The following is a 17,500-nucleotide window of genomic DNA, read 5'->3' on the forward strand; positions in this document are numbered from 1 at the left end:
ACTGATAATCATATTATCTCATGTTTTGATATAGTGAGGAAGTTAAAGTCTGTTTCTTAGATTTAATCTTTGTTTCATTTTTGTGTTCAAATCTAGGAATAAATGAAGTCTGGTGTATCTTCTGGAATATAAAGTTGCATCACATTCTTGTCATAAAACTCCATCTTGTGGTATAGTAATATAGGTCCATCGATCAATTCTATGTCGCCTTCTTGCTGTTCTCATCTTTCATCCACTGCAAATGAGTAATTTATCTGAAATGGAAATTAATAATAACAACAAACAACAGATACATTTTAATTTTTTCATACAGCAATATAGCGCGAAGGAGTGGCTGTGTGGTAATAGCTCGCTTACCAACCATGGTTCCGGGTTCAGTCCCACTGTGTGGCACCTTGGGCAAGTGTCCTCTACTATAGCCTTGGGCCGACCAATGCCTTGTGATTGGATTTGGTAGATGGAAACTGAAAGAAGCCCGTCATATATATGTATATATATATGTGTGTGTGCTTGTGTGTCTGTGTTTGTAGCCCCCAACATCGTTTGACAACCAATGCTGGTGTGTTTACATCCCCGTAACTTAGCGGTTCGGCAAAAGAGACTGAATAAGAATAAGTCCTGGGGTCGATTTGCTCGACTAAAAAAGGGTGGTGCTCCAGCATGGCCCACAGTCAAATGACTGAAACAAGTAAAAGAGTAAGAGTATATATATGTATGTATCTCTATCTATCTATATAAGCGCTAACAATGAAATGAGATGTAAATAAATAAATATAGATATAATCATCCAACATCTGACTATTTATTACTCTAGATATGGTGGTGTGTGTGTGTGTGCGTGTGCACGCGTATGCATAGTATACACATCACACATTTGATGCATCAAATTCCATAAGGCAAATCATTAATTCATTTAGATTTCTCTTTATTTCAAAATTTCATAAAATAATAGTAAAATAATAAAAAAAAAATACAATAAACATTATCTGTGTGTGTGTGTGTGTGTGTCATCATCATCATCATCATCATTGTTTAATGTTCACTTTCCATGCTGCATGGCTTGGATGGTTTGACTGCAGACTGGCGAGCCAGATGGCTGCACCAGGCTCATACATACATATATGTTTGTGTGTGTATGTTTATATATATACTAGCAGAATTGCCCGGCGTTGCTCGGGGCTGAATTGCTTGAAAGTACTGTTAATGATTGCACTGAATTATGATGATTATTCAGGCAAATATTGATATAAGTTTACGGTGGGAGATAAGGACTTACCGATCAAACGTGTGCCATTGCATTGTTTTGGGGGGAACCAAATTTCTGATGAGCATTATAGGGGCACCACTTTAAGTTTGAGAAAGTGTGGTGGTAGTCCGGGGTGCTCAAAGGAATTGAGTACCTCTATTGGATAGTTGATGACGTCCTCTGGGTCAGGAGTTGTATCGATAGACTGATATACATAGACTTCCCAGGAATGAGTTTAGCATTTCATCATTAATATGGTGAACATTTTATTCCTCGGGCCAGTATAGCCTTTTTGCCAATCCAATCCATATTCTGATAATTAGCTTGTAGATCTGGGAACACTGCATCTCTGAGATCAGAAGGCGTCTTAACAATGGTACAAATGGAATCGATGGCAATATTACCATTTTCATCCCCTGGTATTTTGCCTTCGCCAAGTGCAAGGAGGGTGTGAGGAAATGCTGCGATGTGATTTACGTCGCATATGAGCACGCATATTGGTGTGAAGTTTGAGAGTTACTTCCTTTATTTAAAAAAATATGCATTAAATGGGAAAAATGATGGTAAATTATTGGTAAAATCATAGACTCATCGTAGATGCGCGCTAATACCCAGAAGGGCTCGATATGAATCACGACATAAGATACCCGGTTTGGTAAACTGCATCGCAAAATGTGGAGTAGTTAGGAATCTAAATCGGAGTAGAGACAGCCACAACCTTTCTTTTTATATATAAATATTTTCGTCCTAAAAAACTTTGTATGGATTGAATGGTTACCTCTATGGAAATATATACACGCATGTGTGTATAGATGAATATATAAATACATTTAAATATCTATATACACTTTTGGGCGATCTTTCTGTTTCTTAGAGATAACTTTAGATCTTATTTTCGTCCTAAAAAAAACTTTGTATGGAGTGAAAGGTTACCTCTATGAAAATATATACACACACATTATACATACATCTGTGTATAGGTGAATATATAAATACATTTAAATATCTATATACACTTTTGGGCGATCTTTCTACTACTTGGATATACTTTCGGTCTTATATTCGTCCTAAAAAACTTTCCTCTCACACACTCACACACACGCGCACACACACACACACGCACCACACACACACACACACACACGTTAGCTTACAATTTTATTTATATATTTGCGTGTCTATGTGTGTAAAGAGGAAGTGGGAATGCAGAGTGAAAGAGTCACTCACTACAAAAAGTGAATTACTTTCAGTTTAGTCGTTGCACACTTGCAAAGACAAAGGAGGAGAAATTAGGGTGATAGCGTCAGTGAAACAGTTCGCTCCGTTTGTGTGTGTGTGCGTGTGCTGTAGCCCACACTAAGAAAAGCATTTGACCTAGACACCACAATGTGAGTTTTCTCTAAATTTTGCTTAATTGGGGTTGAAATTTTAAAAACTGGACCTGGCACGACCCGATGCATTCTACTCTTAAAAATGCTAGGTAAATTGTAATTGAAGAAATCCTATATTGCAGATTTCTATAAGAGACAAAGGGAGGCAGATAAAATCTGCCTTTTATAATAAGAGATATATATATATATATATATATCCAGCACATGACCACATGACTGACGAGGCTATCAGATGTTGTTACACATCGCTGGTCTCAATGCGTTCGCATTGTTTTAGCCTTTGAATGATGCCACCCCACTGACTACGCGAGCAGGCCAACAGAAGAAAGTGTGAGAGAAAGAGTGGTGAAAGAGTACAGCAGGGATCACCACCCCCTGCTGGAGCCTCGTGCAGAATTTAGGTGTTTTCGCTCAATGAACACTCATAACGCCCGGTCTGGGAATCGAAACCGCGATCCTACGACCGCGAGTCCGCTGCCCTAACCACTTGGCCATTGCGCCTCCACATATATATATATATCTATATATATATATGTTTGTATTTATATGCAACATGGAATACTTATTTATACATACATTGCATGGTACAGTTATAGAAACTCACAAAAGAGACTCCTTCTGCATCAATGATATTATGATTGTGGCATTTCCTCAGGTATTAGAAACTCGATGACAAAAAAAAAAAACCCAGCACTGCTGGTAGGAAAGATCCCCATTATACGTTCAAGATCCACTGCAACCACAAGGGAGCCAGCCACATGAATTCGATATATAATTTCCCACCAGTAGCTCATCATAGTATTGTGGGAAGCAAATCTCGTGACTTGATTTATTTCTATAACTCAAAGTTATCATGGAACATGGCAAGTTGTTCAAAACCTTTCTTCTTCCCAGAAATCTTTATTGAATCCTGTATACTCACTGTATACATTCATTTGTCGTGTGTCTGAATAAAACCTTGAACATGAAGATACTCGCACTGAACGAGCGTTGTCATTATTTACTGCACAGTGGTATTTCATGGTAATTGGATTAACCCTTTCGTTACTGTATTTATTTTGAGATGTTCCGTATTTCTTTCAATTATTTTAAATACAACAAAGAATTTAATAAAATAACTTAGTCACCATTCAGCTAGTGTTAGGAACATAAATTGTGACTAAGGTTTGGTGGAAGATTTTTTTGTGAGGTCCAGGGGCAGCAAACAGAAGGGTCACCCTGGGAGGCACATACTCTAACTACACCAGTGCCTCTATGGCTAATTGATGAACTCCACCATCCAAGATCTCTCTGAACACTAAGGGCAAGTGCCCTCTTTAGTTCCTGTCTTCTGATTCACAGGTCAATACTTAGAGTGGGACCACCCACTCTTGCCATTTTTGCAACTATCACCCACCCTTCAACAAATTCACTTGAGGACAGCACCTCCCACTCCACCTTCACTTGAAAAGGTTAATTAGGGTTCTACGAAAGAGAAAAAGTCTCTGTCCTCATACCTTTCAAAGTCACCTGACAAATAAAAACTACCTTACTTTTCCAATTAAAGAAGGGTGGCAGGGTAATCATCACTGAGAGGCTTGGCCAGTAAATAGATCTCGCCAACACTGGACAGCAGCTGTTCAACATAATTCCACAAGTCAGCAATGCTTGGACACTGAACGAATGTGTGCAGAATGGTTCCATTGCTCTGCACATATCTCAGACAAGCTCATCTGACAGCACATCGGTGCCTGTAGAGTTTATCTTGAACCAGTAGTACCCCTTGGTGGCACTCCCAGATCAAGGATTTTGGAAATTATCTATAGTTAGTTTGTTAGTTAATTTTTTGGCTCAAAAAGTAAAAAGCAAGGCCATGTAGGGGGACATGGAGTTATGTACAGGGTGGTGTTCATGCAAAGAGTTCAGGCCATTTGTGGTCAAGTGAGACTTTGAACCGAGCGGTCATCGGCATCTTCACTATCTTGTCTGGCAGCTTATTCCACAGATCTGCAACCCGGACGTTCTGGAGCAGGAGTGAAGAACAGCTCTTTCGAGAGGTTATACTTTCCATAGTAGTCTCCAACCTGAAAGTCCTCAGGAACAGACCAACCAGTCCATTTTCATCAACACCCAGACACTCCCTGAGAACATCATTCTCTGTATAGGGGTTTCAGATTTTGGCTTAAGTTTGGAGGAGCATGACAGTGGATTATATCAACCTCAGTGCATAACTGGTACTTATTTTATTGATCCTGAAAGATTGAAAGGCAAAATCAACTTTGGTGGAATTTGAACTCAGAACCTAAGGATGGACAAAATGCTGCTAAACATTTTGTCCTGCGTACTAATAATTGTACTAGCATGCCATCTTAAACTATTCCTCTATATATTGCTAACATGGAACATCCACTGATCCCATTGCCTAACTGGTAGAGGGCTATGAGCACCTGATGACACTTTAGGTACCCGGCACCCAGTCTGGATCTTCCCTTCATCCAGGACTGCAGAAAGACATGCCTCATGAACACACCCTACACATGTTCACCATCCAGAAATTGTTACTGGTGGCACAACTTCAGTGCCTAGTTAAGCATCATCAATCATAGCATGCCTAAGCTTCCACACAGAAGATACTGGTAGCAGACTGACCCCTTTACTGTGGTAGTAGTAGTAGTAGCAGCAGCAGCTGTAGCAGTAATCTCTATTTGTTGTATTTGATCCACATGTATAATTTCAATTATAGTCGGCCCAAGTCTTTCAATATACTAATTAATGCATACTTGTCATAATACTTCGGTATATAATGGTAATATACTTCAACCAAATGGAATCATTTCCCATCATGCTACAACAGCAGGACTAAACCCAAGTACATAATAGTAGCCTTTAGCATATGTCTATAATATAATAATAATAATAATAAAACATTGTGTACAGTGCTCAGGTGCACTACAACTCATCTAAAGTGTATATAAGGTGTAGTTTCGGCGGATTTCGGAAAGCATGAGGGCCTTAAAGGGTGCAGTGTCATGGCAGTCAACAACTGACGCAGGCAGTTTGTTCCATGCTTCAGCAACTCTGAGCGTGAAAAAATGTTTCCGAAAGTCATGGGAGCTGTGTTGTTTTCTGACTTTGTAGGTATGTCCACGTGTGTTAGACACATGAAGATCAAAAAGGTGTTCAGTGTTGTTGTTGGTGAGGTGGTTGATAACTTTGTGGGTGTTTACCAAGCCCATCGCCAGACGCCGGAGCTTCAGTGAATCCATGCCCAGGGAAACAAGGCGCTCAGAGTATGGTAGGTGTCTGATGGAGGGTATGCGTTTGGTTACACGTCTCTGGACAGATTCCAGGAGGTCAATGTTCTGAGCAAGATAGGGGTTCCAAACTGATGATGCGAATTCCAAGTGTGGACGTACCATAGCTGTATACAGTTTTAAATAGATGGCTGGAGAGCGGCTAACAAAAGTCTTGCTGAGTGATGCCAAGACACCCTCGGCCTTCTTGACAATTTTAGAGATATGCTTTGTCCAACGCAAATCACTGCTGACAGAGATGACTAGGTCACGCTCGCAAGAGGATTTCTTGATATCAGTGTTGTGGAGGGAGTATGCGGACGCAGGGTTTTTTCTCCCAAAATGCATGGTGGTACACTTGTCCACAGCCAGTTTCAGTTGCCAGTCTGTGATCCATTGCTGCATTGTGTCCAGGTCTGATTGCAGGAAAGAGCTGTAGACAACAGGATCTGTCCTCTTGATTTCAAGGTACAGCTTGATGTCGTCTGCATATTTCAATACTGTGGCATTCTTTAAATTGGCATCTATGTCATTAATGTATGCCACAAACAAGAGGGGACCAAGGACAGATCCCTGTGGTACACCCGATGACATCTCATATGGTGTAGAATGCTGTCCTAGAACTGTGACTACCTCCTTTCGGCTGGGAATGAAGGATTTCAACCAGTTAAAAAGGTCATCCCTCACACCCATTGCAGAGAGTTTCACCATAAGCCTTTTGTGTGGCACAGAGTTGAAAGCCTTAGCAAAGTCAAGGTAGACAACATCCACCCATGAGCCACTGTCAGTGATCTGTGTAATGTCCTCAAGGAACTCGACAAGCTGATCACTGCAGCTGGAGTTAGGGACAAATCCATATTGTGAGGGTCGGATGAGACTGTGAGAGCTCCAGAAGTTCTAAAGTGTTTCTCTGACACACGATTCCATCAGTTTTGCAATACAGCTAGTGAGATTGACTGGGCGATAGTTGACAGGTGATGTGCGGTCGCCCTTTTTGAACAGAGGAATGACACTGGCAGTTTTCCACTGCTCTGGAGTAGCACCATTGTTGAGACAGTACTGGAAGAAAATAGAAAGCTGGTGTAAAAGGAAGTACCTGCCACGTTTGAGAAGCAGGTATGTAACTCCATCGAGACCAGGGGAGGCATAGTTGCGCTTATTTTGAAAGAATTTTGAAGGTATTTGAAAGTATTTTAACACTATAATAGTAAGAATTAGCTTAAATCTGTAATTTCAGTTATTTAATGGGCATAATGCAAATGACGAGAAAAAGTGTGCAATAAATCTGTATAAATCAGCTTACCTAACTCAGTGTAACCCCTTGTTTTTAGGGGAAAGTAGGAATGGTGAACTGAAAGATAAGAAGAGAGAAAGCAGACAGTGAGAAGGATATATTTTAATATAGGTTCAATATCAACAGAAGACTATTCAAAGAAAAGGACACCTCCTGATGTATTTCATATATTTAATATTTCAGATTATCATCTAATAAATAACTATACAACAGTTTCATAATCATCATTATCATAAATAAAAATTATCTTCATGGAGAACAATTATTAACCATAAATGAAAGGGAGCCAAGACTATATAAACGTCTATATATTACACCCATCACTTGTAGTTTCATGAGCTTTAACATGTTCAGTTGTACAGTAGCGATGCCTTGCTCAGACTGATAGGACAATTCTAGCAAACATGAACAGGAGGCTTCATCCTATCAAAGTGTCATCTAAAGCCATGGTCCAGTTAATTATTGTAGACATTTCATTCAAATATTTAATGATGTAGTTATTTTTGCCATTTATTTTTTCAGTATGTCTGGGGTTTTTTCATGTTGAATGAATTGTTGCCTAATTTAAGACTAATATATTAAGGACATGTTTAACCCATTCGTTACTGTATGCAGGAGTTAACCCATGTACATAATAGGAGTCACTTAAACAAGTCTATAATGAAAGTATTTTAATTGATACCGTAATAGTAAGAATTAGTGTAAATCTGTAATTGTAGTTATTTAACCCATTCGTTACTGTATTTATTTTGAGATGCTCTGTGTTTCTTTCAATTACTTTAAATATAACAAAGAATTTAGTAAAATAACTTAGTTATCATTAAGCTAGTGTTAGGAACATAAGTTATGACTAAGGTTTGGTGGAAGATTTTAATTCAAAACTTATGAAAACAAGACATTTGTACTACAGAGCTAGAGGCAGTTTCAGTCAGTTTGGTATCGAAAGGGTTAATGATGACGAAGTTTCTTTTACTGAATTCTTCATTATTTTAAAAATTAATAGAAATACAGGCAGTGTATTTCAACAAAATGGTTAATAATGACAAAATTACTTAACTAAAATTCTTCAATACTGTTAGAATTAATTGAAACAAAAGCAGTGCATTTCAACTGAAATATGGTAACAAAAGGGTCAATTAAAACCTTCCAATCAAATTTCATGTTAATTTATGTTAATTTATGTTAATTTATGTCCCAAACACTAGCTTAACCCTTTCATAACTGTATTTATTTTGAGATGCTCTGTGTTTCTTTTAATTACTTTAAATATTACAAAGAACTGAGTAAAATAACTTGGTTATCATTAAGCTAGTGTTAGGAACATAAATTGTGACTAAGGCTTGGTGGAAGATTTTAATTCAGAACTTTTGAAAACAAGACATTTGTACTCAGAGCCAGAGGCGGTTTCAGCCGGGTTGGTAACGAAAGGGTTGATGATTTCATTAGTGTTACAATATAATTAGTGTCAGATGATTTTATAGACATATGGAATGAGAATTTATCAGAATATATGTACTTACAGGATGGAGGAGGTGGTGTCGCAGGCAGTGGTGTCGCAGGTGGTAGTGTTGCAGGCAGTGTTGAAGTTATAGCCACAAGCAGTGGTGAAGTCGGTGCCACATAGTGTGGAGGAGGTGGTGGAAGTGAAGGAGGATATTTCCTCTAAAGTAAAAAAAAAATAAAGAGAAAAGATGAGGAAAATTAAGATAAGAGGGTGACTGGTGCTATTTGTATTACTTTCATGGGGTAGAAAGGGCTCCTTAGCCGTAGTGAAGGCAATCTATCTAGGGAGATAACCTTACAATAAATCACTGGGTCCGTAGCTTAGAAATACTGGGTTGACGTCCAGCGGGAACAGCTTTGTTTCATGGAGGAGGAAAGATCTTCTTTAGTACTTGGTTGTACAATGCTTTCCAATGTGTGTAGTAGTGGCGCGCGCACACATTATTAGCCATTTGAAAAGACTATGAAAGTCTCGACCACGGTCGAACAATGATGATGATGATTACTTTCATCATATTACTGTCTTTTTTAAGGTTTGTCATTGTCCGGTTACAACCCTGATACACTTGTTATACTCTTAGTACTCTTGTCTTATGCTTAATGCACTCTTCTTACACTCATGATAGTGTTTGTTTGTCTCTTGTTACATTTTATCTCTGTCATGTTACTGTGCTACACACACACACACACACACACATAAATATATACTTTATAATTAGGGTTCAACAAAGATTTGCTTTACCACATACCGAAGTTTAGAAATAGCAGCCAAAAACCTTAGCTATTTCTTCTACTTTAAAAAGGGACTCCAAGAAAAACCAAAATACTTGAAGTATATTTAAAAACATAGAGAATCCACTTGTATGGATTCTATGCACTAGAAAGAACAGCTAAGTTCTATAACCACAAAAAATTGAAGTATTTTGGTTTTTCTGGGAGTCCCTTTTTAAAGTAGAAAAAATAGCTAAGGTTTTTGGCTGCTATTTCTAAACTTCGGTATGTGGTAAAGCAAATCTTTGCTGAACCCTAATTATAAAGTATTACTTAAGTTTACCGTGAAATGGTCCTTTTTCATGTCGAATTCTACATGGTGAAATTATTGATTACTAGTTAATTAATTAATTTTACCCTTTGTTATTATTATATATATATATATATTATATATATATATAAGAAACCAATTGGTCCAGGAAACTAGATGGCAAATCTTTTTCATTTCCAAATTTATTACTGTCGAATTTTATACCCAATTTTTTGTGGTTATATAACTTAGCTGTCCTTTCTAGCGCGTAGAATCCATATAAGTGGATTCTCTATGTGTTTAATATACACTATATCATATGACTAATATATAGTCTTTTTGACTAAAATTTTTTACGCGTTAGACCACTGGAAATATAAATTTTGATTGAATGTTTTTAATTTTAATTAAATTCCTTCAAATGACTGAAACAAGTAAAAGAGTAAAAGAGAGTGTAATATATAGGCGCAGGAGTGGCTGTGTGGTAAGTAGCTTGCAAACCAACCACATGGTTCTGGGTTCAGTCCCACTGCGTGGCATCTTGGGCAAGTGTCTTCTGCTATAGCCCCGGGCCGACCAATGCCTTGTGAGTGGATTTGGTAGACGGAAACTGAAAGAAGCCCGTCGTATATATGTATATATATATATGTATGTGTGTGTGTTTGTGTGTCTGTGTTTGTCCCCCTAGCATTGCTTGACAACCGATGCTGGTGTGTTTACGTCCCCGTCACTTAGCGGTTCGGCAAAAGAGACCGATAGAATAAGTACTGGGCTTACAAAAAATAAGTCCCGGGGTCGATTTGCTCGACTAAAAAAAAAGGCGGTGCTCCAGCATGGCCGCAGTCAAATGACTGAAACAAGTAAAAGAGTAAAAGAGAGTGTAATATGTGTAAAACAACTTGCTCTAAACGAATATGACGAAAAGAAATGCGCTCTCGCCTTTTTATGACCGGGTTAAACACTTTAGTTTAACCCATCCATGAGTTCCTACATCATCAAACCATAAAATGTGTTAATAGGAGAAAAAAAATATGGAAAAACATCAATACATGAGAGAGTGACAATAATATGAGGAAGATGGTCCCTGGGATGTGCTTTTACAATTCTTTCTCTTTTTTTTTACCAAAAAGGCTTGGTACTACTTAAGAAGAGTGGACCCCCAACAAGTCTGTGAATTAGCAGACCCGCAGCACTAATCAGTAGACAGACGCAGACACAACGCGCGGTTCAGTGGTTCATTCAGTCCGGGTTTTTTTATTAGATAGATATATAAGACAGGGAGACAGACAGATATATATATGATAGACAGATAGATATATATGATAGACAGATAGATATATAAGATAGACAGATAGATATATAAGATAGACAGATAGATATATAAGATAGACAGATAGATATATAAGATAGACAGATAGATATATAAGATAGACAGACAGATAGATAGATATATAAGATATATAAGATAGATAGATAGATATATAAGATATATAAGATAGATAGATATATAAGATATATAAGATAGATAGATATATAAGATAGATATATAAGATAGATAGATAGATAGATAGATAGATAGATAGATAGATAGATAAAAAAATTCCCCCTCCCCGATTTTACAGATTTATACACGTGGAAGGTTCCATTTTTTTTCCTTTACGGCGGGTGCCACAGACTTGCGCGTGTGCGTCCGTCCGTCGACTGACTAGCGCGAGTCCACTCGTCTTAAGTAGTACTAAAGGTTTCTCCCATGGTTAAATGCGTTGTGCCAAAAAAATTGGCCAAAATCGGTCCGGGAATGGTGGTGAGGAGGTTGAGGTGAAAAGAAAAATCATAAATTTGGGAAATTTTTTTCATAAAGAAAAAAAAAGTAAATCTATAGTTTCCCACCAGACATGATTTCGGTACTACATAATTTTTTCCCCCGCGTTTTTCTAGGGGTGCAATTGTTTTAGTTGACTTCATAAGCTGTGGGAAATGCAATTTTTCCGTAGAACACGAAGAGAAAAGAGAATAAGTAGAATAAATACTAGGTTTACAAAGAGTAAGTCCTGGGGTAGATTTGCTCGACAAAAGGCGGGTCAAATGACTGAAACACGTAAAAGAGTAAAAGAGAATAAGTACTAGGCTTACAAAGAATAAGTCCTGGGGTCGATTTGCTCGACTAAAGGCGGTGCTCCAGCATGGCCGCAGTCGGAAATTCCCCTTTCCGACCCAGTCTCCTGCATTTTTTAATCTATTTTTTTGCAATCGTCTTGACTTCATAATGTATAGGAAATGCATTTTTTTCTGTGGAAAACGGAGGGGTAGGGCGGAACGTAGGGCAGTCCTGTATATCTTTCGTCACCGGATTTGTGCTGGAATCGATCCCTTACTGGCAATCTGGGATGGGGTGTATTATATAATTTTACTGCCTCAATAATAATAAAAAATTGTTGCAGCAGTTTTTTTTTTTCTCCAGTAGAGATAAATAAATACCTGGTCAGATAAAAAATACAATTTTTTAAAATAAATGCGCCCTTTTAAAGCCTAGCCAGGCTCATGGGCCCGATTTCCCGGTTTCAATGTCGTATGTGTTCCAGTTCCCCAGCTGGACGGAACGTCAGTCCATCGCAGCGTTACTCATTTTTGCCAGCTGAGTGGACTGGAGCCACGTGGAATGATGTGTTTTGCCCAAGAACACAACGCATCGCCCGGTCCAGGAATCGAAACCACAATCTTACGATCATGATGCTGACACCCTAACCACTAAGTCACGCGCCTCCACGGTCGGTGCAGATAGTTTGAACGAAAAGCCGGCCTTTTCGCTCATTCTTTTAAATCTCGCCAAAACGTTCAATGTTTTGTGCGTGTGTGCATATGTGGTGTCAACAAAATTTTCTTTGTGATTTATTATTGAATGTTGGGCGATCTTTCGTTTGTAGTAGCACGATTGCCTAATATACATACATATACACATACACCGAGTAAAAAATTTCAGTTATCTCTTTCTTTCACACATTACTCTGTCTCTTCACACACACTAACAGAAGCACTTCACTTACACAACATACTGTCTGTCTCCCACACCCCATCAAACACACACACACACACATGTACATCAATGCTTCCCATGCACGGTAACTTCAAAAGAACTTCCCTCGTCATACAATCACTTTCTCTTAGTCTCTTTCGCTCCCATTACTTCAAAAGTTCCCGCAAGCCCATATGTAAAAAAAAAAAAAATTTTACGGAAATCGACGGAAAGGTCTACTAGAGACGAAAGATCGCCAAGATGGCCTACTAGAGACGAAAGATCGCCAAGATCAGGAAAGAATAACTTTCCCATAGCTTACGAGGTCAACTAAAAAAAAAAAAAAAATTATTTAGTACCGAACTTGAGTCTGGTGTGGTACTATAAATTTACCGAAAGATGTACCCACTACCCTATTCCTTCCATCATTTATAAAAATAGAATGGAAAAAAACCCATGGCAACATGCAACACGACGACGATGTCGCTGCTGATGTTTTTAAGTGTGGGATAGTAAAAAGAAATTGGACAAATTTAAACGTACGAAAACTATTCAAAAGCCTGCTGAAAGTAAATAAAGTTCGAGTTTTACCTGGGTCAGCTTAATACTAAGAACAACAACAACCGCTACAACAAGTATGATGATACAGAAAAAGGATCCGTATTGATAATACTTTGTTTCGACAATTTTCTGACATCTAGATGATTTTTCCTTATCGACCTGGGCTGGTGGGTCATCCTTCGATGTATTGTCATTGGTGTTGTTCGGACTTTCGACAAGGGCTTGTTGCTCATCCTTCGATGTATTGTCATTGGTGTTGTTCGGACTTTCGACAAGGGCTTGTTGCTCATCCTTCCTTTGATCAGCTTCTTCAGGGTTTTCAGGAGGATTTTCATCTGGGTTAGGAAGAATTCCTGTTTCAGCAGGAGGCATTTTTGAAAGTTTCCGCACACTAGAAAGGAGAAACACGATGTGAACAGCAGCGATTAAACTACTGTGAATGAATGGATGTCTTTCGTTAAAGAATATAAGTCACGCCACGGCTTGACGTTTCTCTTAACTCCTCCCCTTAACACACCCACGTTCTCTTCCGTTCTCTCACTCTCTCCTGCCTTTTCTCTCACCTTCCTGTCTTTCTCTTTCTCTTGTTCGTTATCTCGTTTTCTTCTCTCTCTCCCTCTCCCTCCTACCTCTCTCTCTCTCTCCTCCGTCCCTCCTCTCTCACTTCCTCCTTCCTCCCTCTCTCACTTCCTCCTCCCTCCCTCTCTCCAATTTAAGGCGGTTTTACTATTTGCTTTGACAACATAGTTATACGCGCACATATTTTTAGTGTTTTATATTAGTCTAGTGCAGTGGGTCCCAACCTTTTCACTAAAAAGGACCCCTTATATTTAAATGATGTTTTTCCACGGACCCCCTTCAATATGTTTGTCCTTATGTGTGTGTGAAGAAGAACGTGTATATGTATGTATGTATATATATATATATATATATATATATATATATATATATATATATATATATATATATATATAAAATTGACACAGGCGATCGTTGTAGTCTATATAAATAATTATAACAATAAGGGTTTTGCAACAAGTTGCTCGACCACATACAGAAAATTTTAGAAATAGCAGCCAAAGGACTACTATTTCCTTTTTCTACAAAAATATGTCTCCACAGACAACAATATTTGTAATTCACGTATGGCAAAAAAAAAAAGATTTATTTATCGGAATATTATGTCGATAAAGGAAATTAATCTTATGATTCTAATCCAGAAACGTACCTCCATAATTAACCGAAGACTGTTTGATTTCATTATTTTCCTTTTGAACGGCACATGTTAACACAATTTCTAGTTAACTAAACGCTTTAAAACTTCGTATACTGGTAGAATGTGTCAAAATAAAACATTTTTTTCTCTTGGCTTTCTTGATAAAATTGTAATTGGTTTGTTTAACGTAGTATACTTTTTCGATTTGTAACCAATAAATCGCCTCTAATTAAGCTAAAATCATTTGCAGCGTTTAAAACTGAGACAACATCCTCTCACTAACCCTAACCCTAAATTTTTTTTTTTTTAACTAGAAATTGTGTTGACATGTGCCGTTCAAAAGGAAAAGATCCTTTTTTCTTCTTTTTTTGCCATATGTGAGTTACAAATATTGTTGTCCGTGAAGACATATTTTTGTAGAAAAAGGAAATAGTAGTCCTCTGGCTGCTATTTCTAAAATTTTCGGTATGTGGTCAAGCAACTTGTTGCAAAGACCCTTATTGTTATAATTATATAAACTTTTACCGAATATGGCCCTTTTCCATACCGAAATACTACTAGGTGAAATTTGTTGATTTTATTAAATGAATTATCTTTCACCCTATATCTGTAATGATTATATATATATATATATACATATATATATATATTATATATATTATATATATACATATATATATATAATATATACATATATATATATATACAATATATATATATATATACATATATATATATATATTATATATACATATATATATATATAATACATATATATATATACATATATATATATATATATATACATATATATATATATATTATATATATATACATATATACATATATATCATCATCATCATCATCATCATCATCGTTTAGCGTCCGTTTTCCATGCTAGCATGGGTTGGACGGTTCTACTGGGGTCTGTGAAGCCAGAAGGCTTCATCAGGCCCAGTCAAATCTGGCAGTGTTTCTACGGCTGGATCTGCCTTCCTAACGCGCAACCACTCCGTGAGTGTAGTGGGTGCTTTTTACGTGCCACCCGCACTGGTGCCAGACAGAGCTGGCAAACGGCCACGAACGGATGGTGCTTTTTATGTGCCACCGGCACGAGGGCCAGGCGAGGCTGGCAACGGACACGAAACGGGGCGGTGCTGGCAACGGTCGCGAAACGGAAAGTTCTCTTACATGCAACCGGCACTGGTAACACATCTGCAATTTCCATTGATCGATTTCCATTGTTCGATTTCGATTTGATCCTCACTTGCCTCAACGGGTCTTCACAAGCAGAGTTTTGACATGCCACCGGCACTGGTACATCCACACATCCGCATTTCCATTGATCGATTTCGATTCTGATCCTCACTTGCCTCAACACGTCTTCACAAGTAGAGTTTTGTTCCAAGAAGGGAAGGTATGCATACGTAGGCCGGCTCCATCCCATGTAGAGGCCACGGGTTATGGACTCACTTGTCCTGCCGGGTCTTCTCGCGCACAGCACACTTCCAGAGGTCTCGGTCTCTAGTCATTTCCTCAGTGAGACCTAAAGTTCGAAGGTCGTGCTTCACCACCTCGTCCCAGGTTTTCCTGGGTCTGCCTCTTCCACAGGTTCCCTCAACCGCTAGGGTGTGGCACTTTTTCACACAACTATCTTCATCCATTCTCGCCACATGACCATACCAGCGCAAACGTCTCTCTTACACACCACAACTGATGCTTCTTAGGTCCAGCTTTTCTCTCAAGGTACTTACACTCTGCCGAGTGTGAGTACCGGCATTACACATCCATCGGAGCATACTGGCTTCATTTCTAGCGAGCTTACGCATATCCTCAGCAGTCACGGCCCATGTTTCACTGCCATGTAGCATGGCTGTTCGTACACACGCATCATACAGTCTGCCTTTCACTCTGTGCGAGAGGCCTTTTGTCACCAGCAGAGGTAAGAGCTCTCTGAACTTTGCTCAAGCTATTCTTACTCTAGCAGTTACACTTTCAGCACACCCGCCCCCGCTGCTGACTTGGTCACCTAGGTAACGGAAACTATCAACTATTTCTAGTTTTTCTCCCTGGAAAGTGACGGAAGTTGTCTCAGAGCATTTTCAGTGTTTATTGTTCCTGAGCATCTGCCACATACAAAAACCATCTTCCTAGTTAGCCTTCCTTTGACATTGCTGCATCTCTTATGTGTCCATAGCTTACACTTGGTGCATCTTATAGAGTTTCTACCTACACCTTTTCTACAGATCGAGCAGGGCCATCTACCTGAAGGTGTTTGTGATTTGTCTACCTTCCTACTGATTACGACTTTGGTTTTAGCTAGATTGACTCTGAGGCCCTTCGATTCTAATCCTTGTTTCCACACCTGAAACTTCTCCTCCAGTTCTGATAGCGACTCAGCAATTAGAGCAAGGTCATCAGCATAGAGGAGCTCCCAAGGGCATCCTGTCTTGAATTCCTCCGTTATTGCCTGGAAGACTATGATAAATAGGAGGGGGCTGAGTACTGAGCCTTGGTGGACTCCTACCTCTACCCGAATTCTTCACTGTACACATTTCCAACCCTCACCCTACTAGCGGCGTCCTATACATGGCCCGCACAGCTCTCACTAACCATTCATCTATCCCTAGTTTCCTCATTGCCCACCAGATAAGGGATCGGGGGACCCTGTCGAAGGCTTTCTCCATGTCAACAAAAGCCAGGTACAGGGGCTTATCTTTGGCTAGGTATTTCTCCTGCAGCTGCCTTACCAGGAATATAGCATCAGTAGTACTTTTCCCTGGCACAAACCCAAACTGCATCTCATCTAAACTAACTCTCTCTCTAATTAGTTGGGCTATGACCCTCCCGTAACCTTCATCACCTGGTCCAACAGCTTGATACCTCTGTAGTTATTTGTATCTAGGGCATCACCTTTACCTTTGTAGCAGTTGACTATTATACTGCTACACCAGTCATTGGGTATGACCCCTTGTGTATCACC

At 38.9% G+C, this 17,500-nt stretch overlaps 1 protein-coding gene across 3 annotated transcripts; it reads right to left on the reverse strand.

Annotated features, from left to right (window-relative positions):
- Positions 1-148: 148 nt before the first annotated feature.
- LOC115231354 (leucine-rich repeat extensin-like protein 4) lies at positions 149-13,823 on the reverse strand. Of its 3 annotated transcripts, none has more exons than XM_036500050.1 (5): positions 13,543-13,823; positions 13,332-13,485; positions 8,724-8,865; positions 7,213-7,260; positions 149-254 (listed from the first exon to the last, which is right to left on the reverse strand). In XM_036500050.1, the coding sequence occupies exons 1-5, from the start codon at positions 13,671-13,673 to the stop codon at positions 229-231; spliced, it is 501 nt and encodes a 166-aa protein (XP_036355943.1). In that variant the 5' UTR covers positions 13,674-13,823; the 3' UTR covers positions 149-228. The 3 variants fall into 3 exon arrangements, with proteins under 3 accessions (XP_036355943.1, XP_036355944.1, XP_029657258.2); XM_036500051.1 differs by having other exon boundaries at positions 13,332-13,535; positions 13,608-13,821; XM_029801398.2 differs by having other exon boundaries at positions 13,332-13,820.
- Positions 13,824-17,500: the final 3,677 nt, after the last annotated feature.

This window comes from Octopus sinensis, unplaced genomic scaffold (genome assembly GCF_006345805.1).
Source record: "Octopus sinensis unplaced genomic scaffold, ASM634580v1 Contig18306, whole genome shotgun sequence".
In the NCBI taxonomy this organism is placed as follows: Eukaryota; Metazoa; Mollusca; class Cephalopoda; order Octopoda; family Octopodidae; genus Octopus; species Octopus sinensis.

Bases quoted from the DNA above. Each gene is read 5' to 3' on its own strand.
- LOC115231354 (XM_029801398.2), bottom strand. From the start codon at position 13,673: ATGCCTCCTGCTGAAACAGGAATTCTTCCTAACCCAGATGAAAATCCT. The intron at 8,866-13,331 runs GTAAAACTCGAA...TTTTTACTTTAG, and splicing joins TTAGTATTAAGCTGACCCAG to AGGAAATATCCTCCTTCACT. The intron at 7,261-8,723 runs GTAAGTACATAT...CTTATCTTTCAG, and splicing joins GACACCACCTCCTCCATCCT to TTCACCATTCCTACTTTCCC.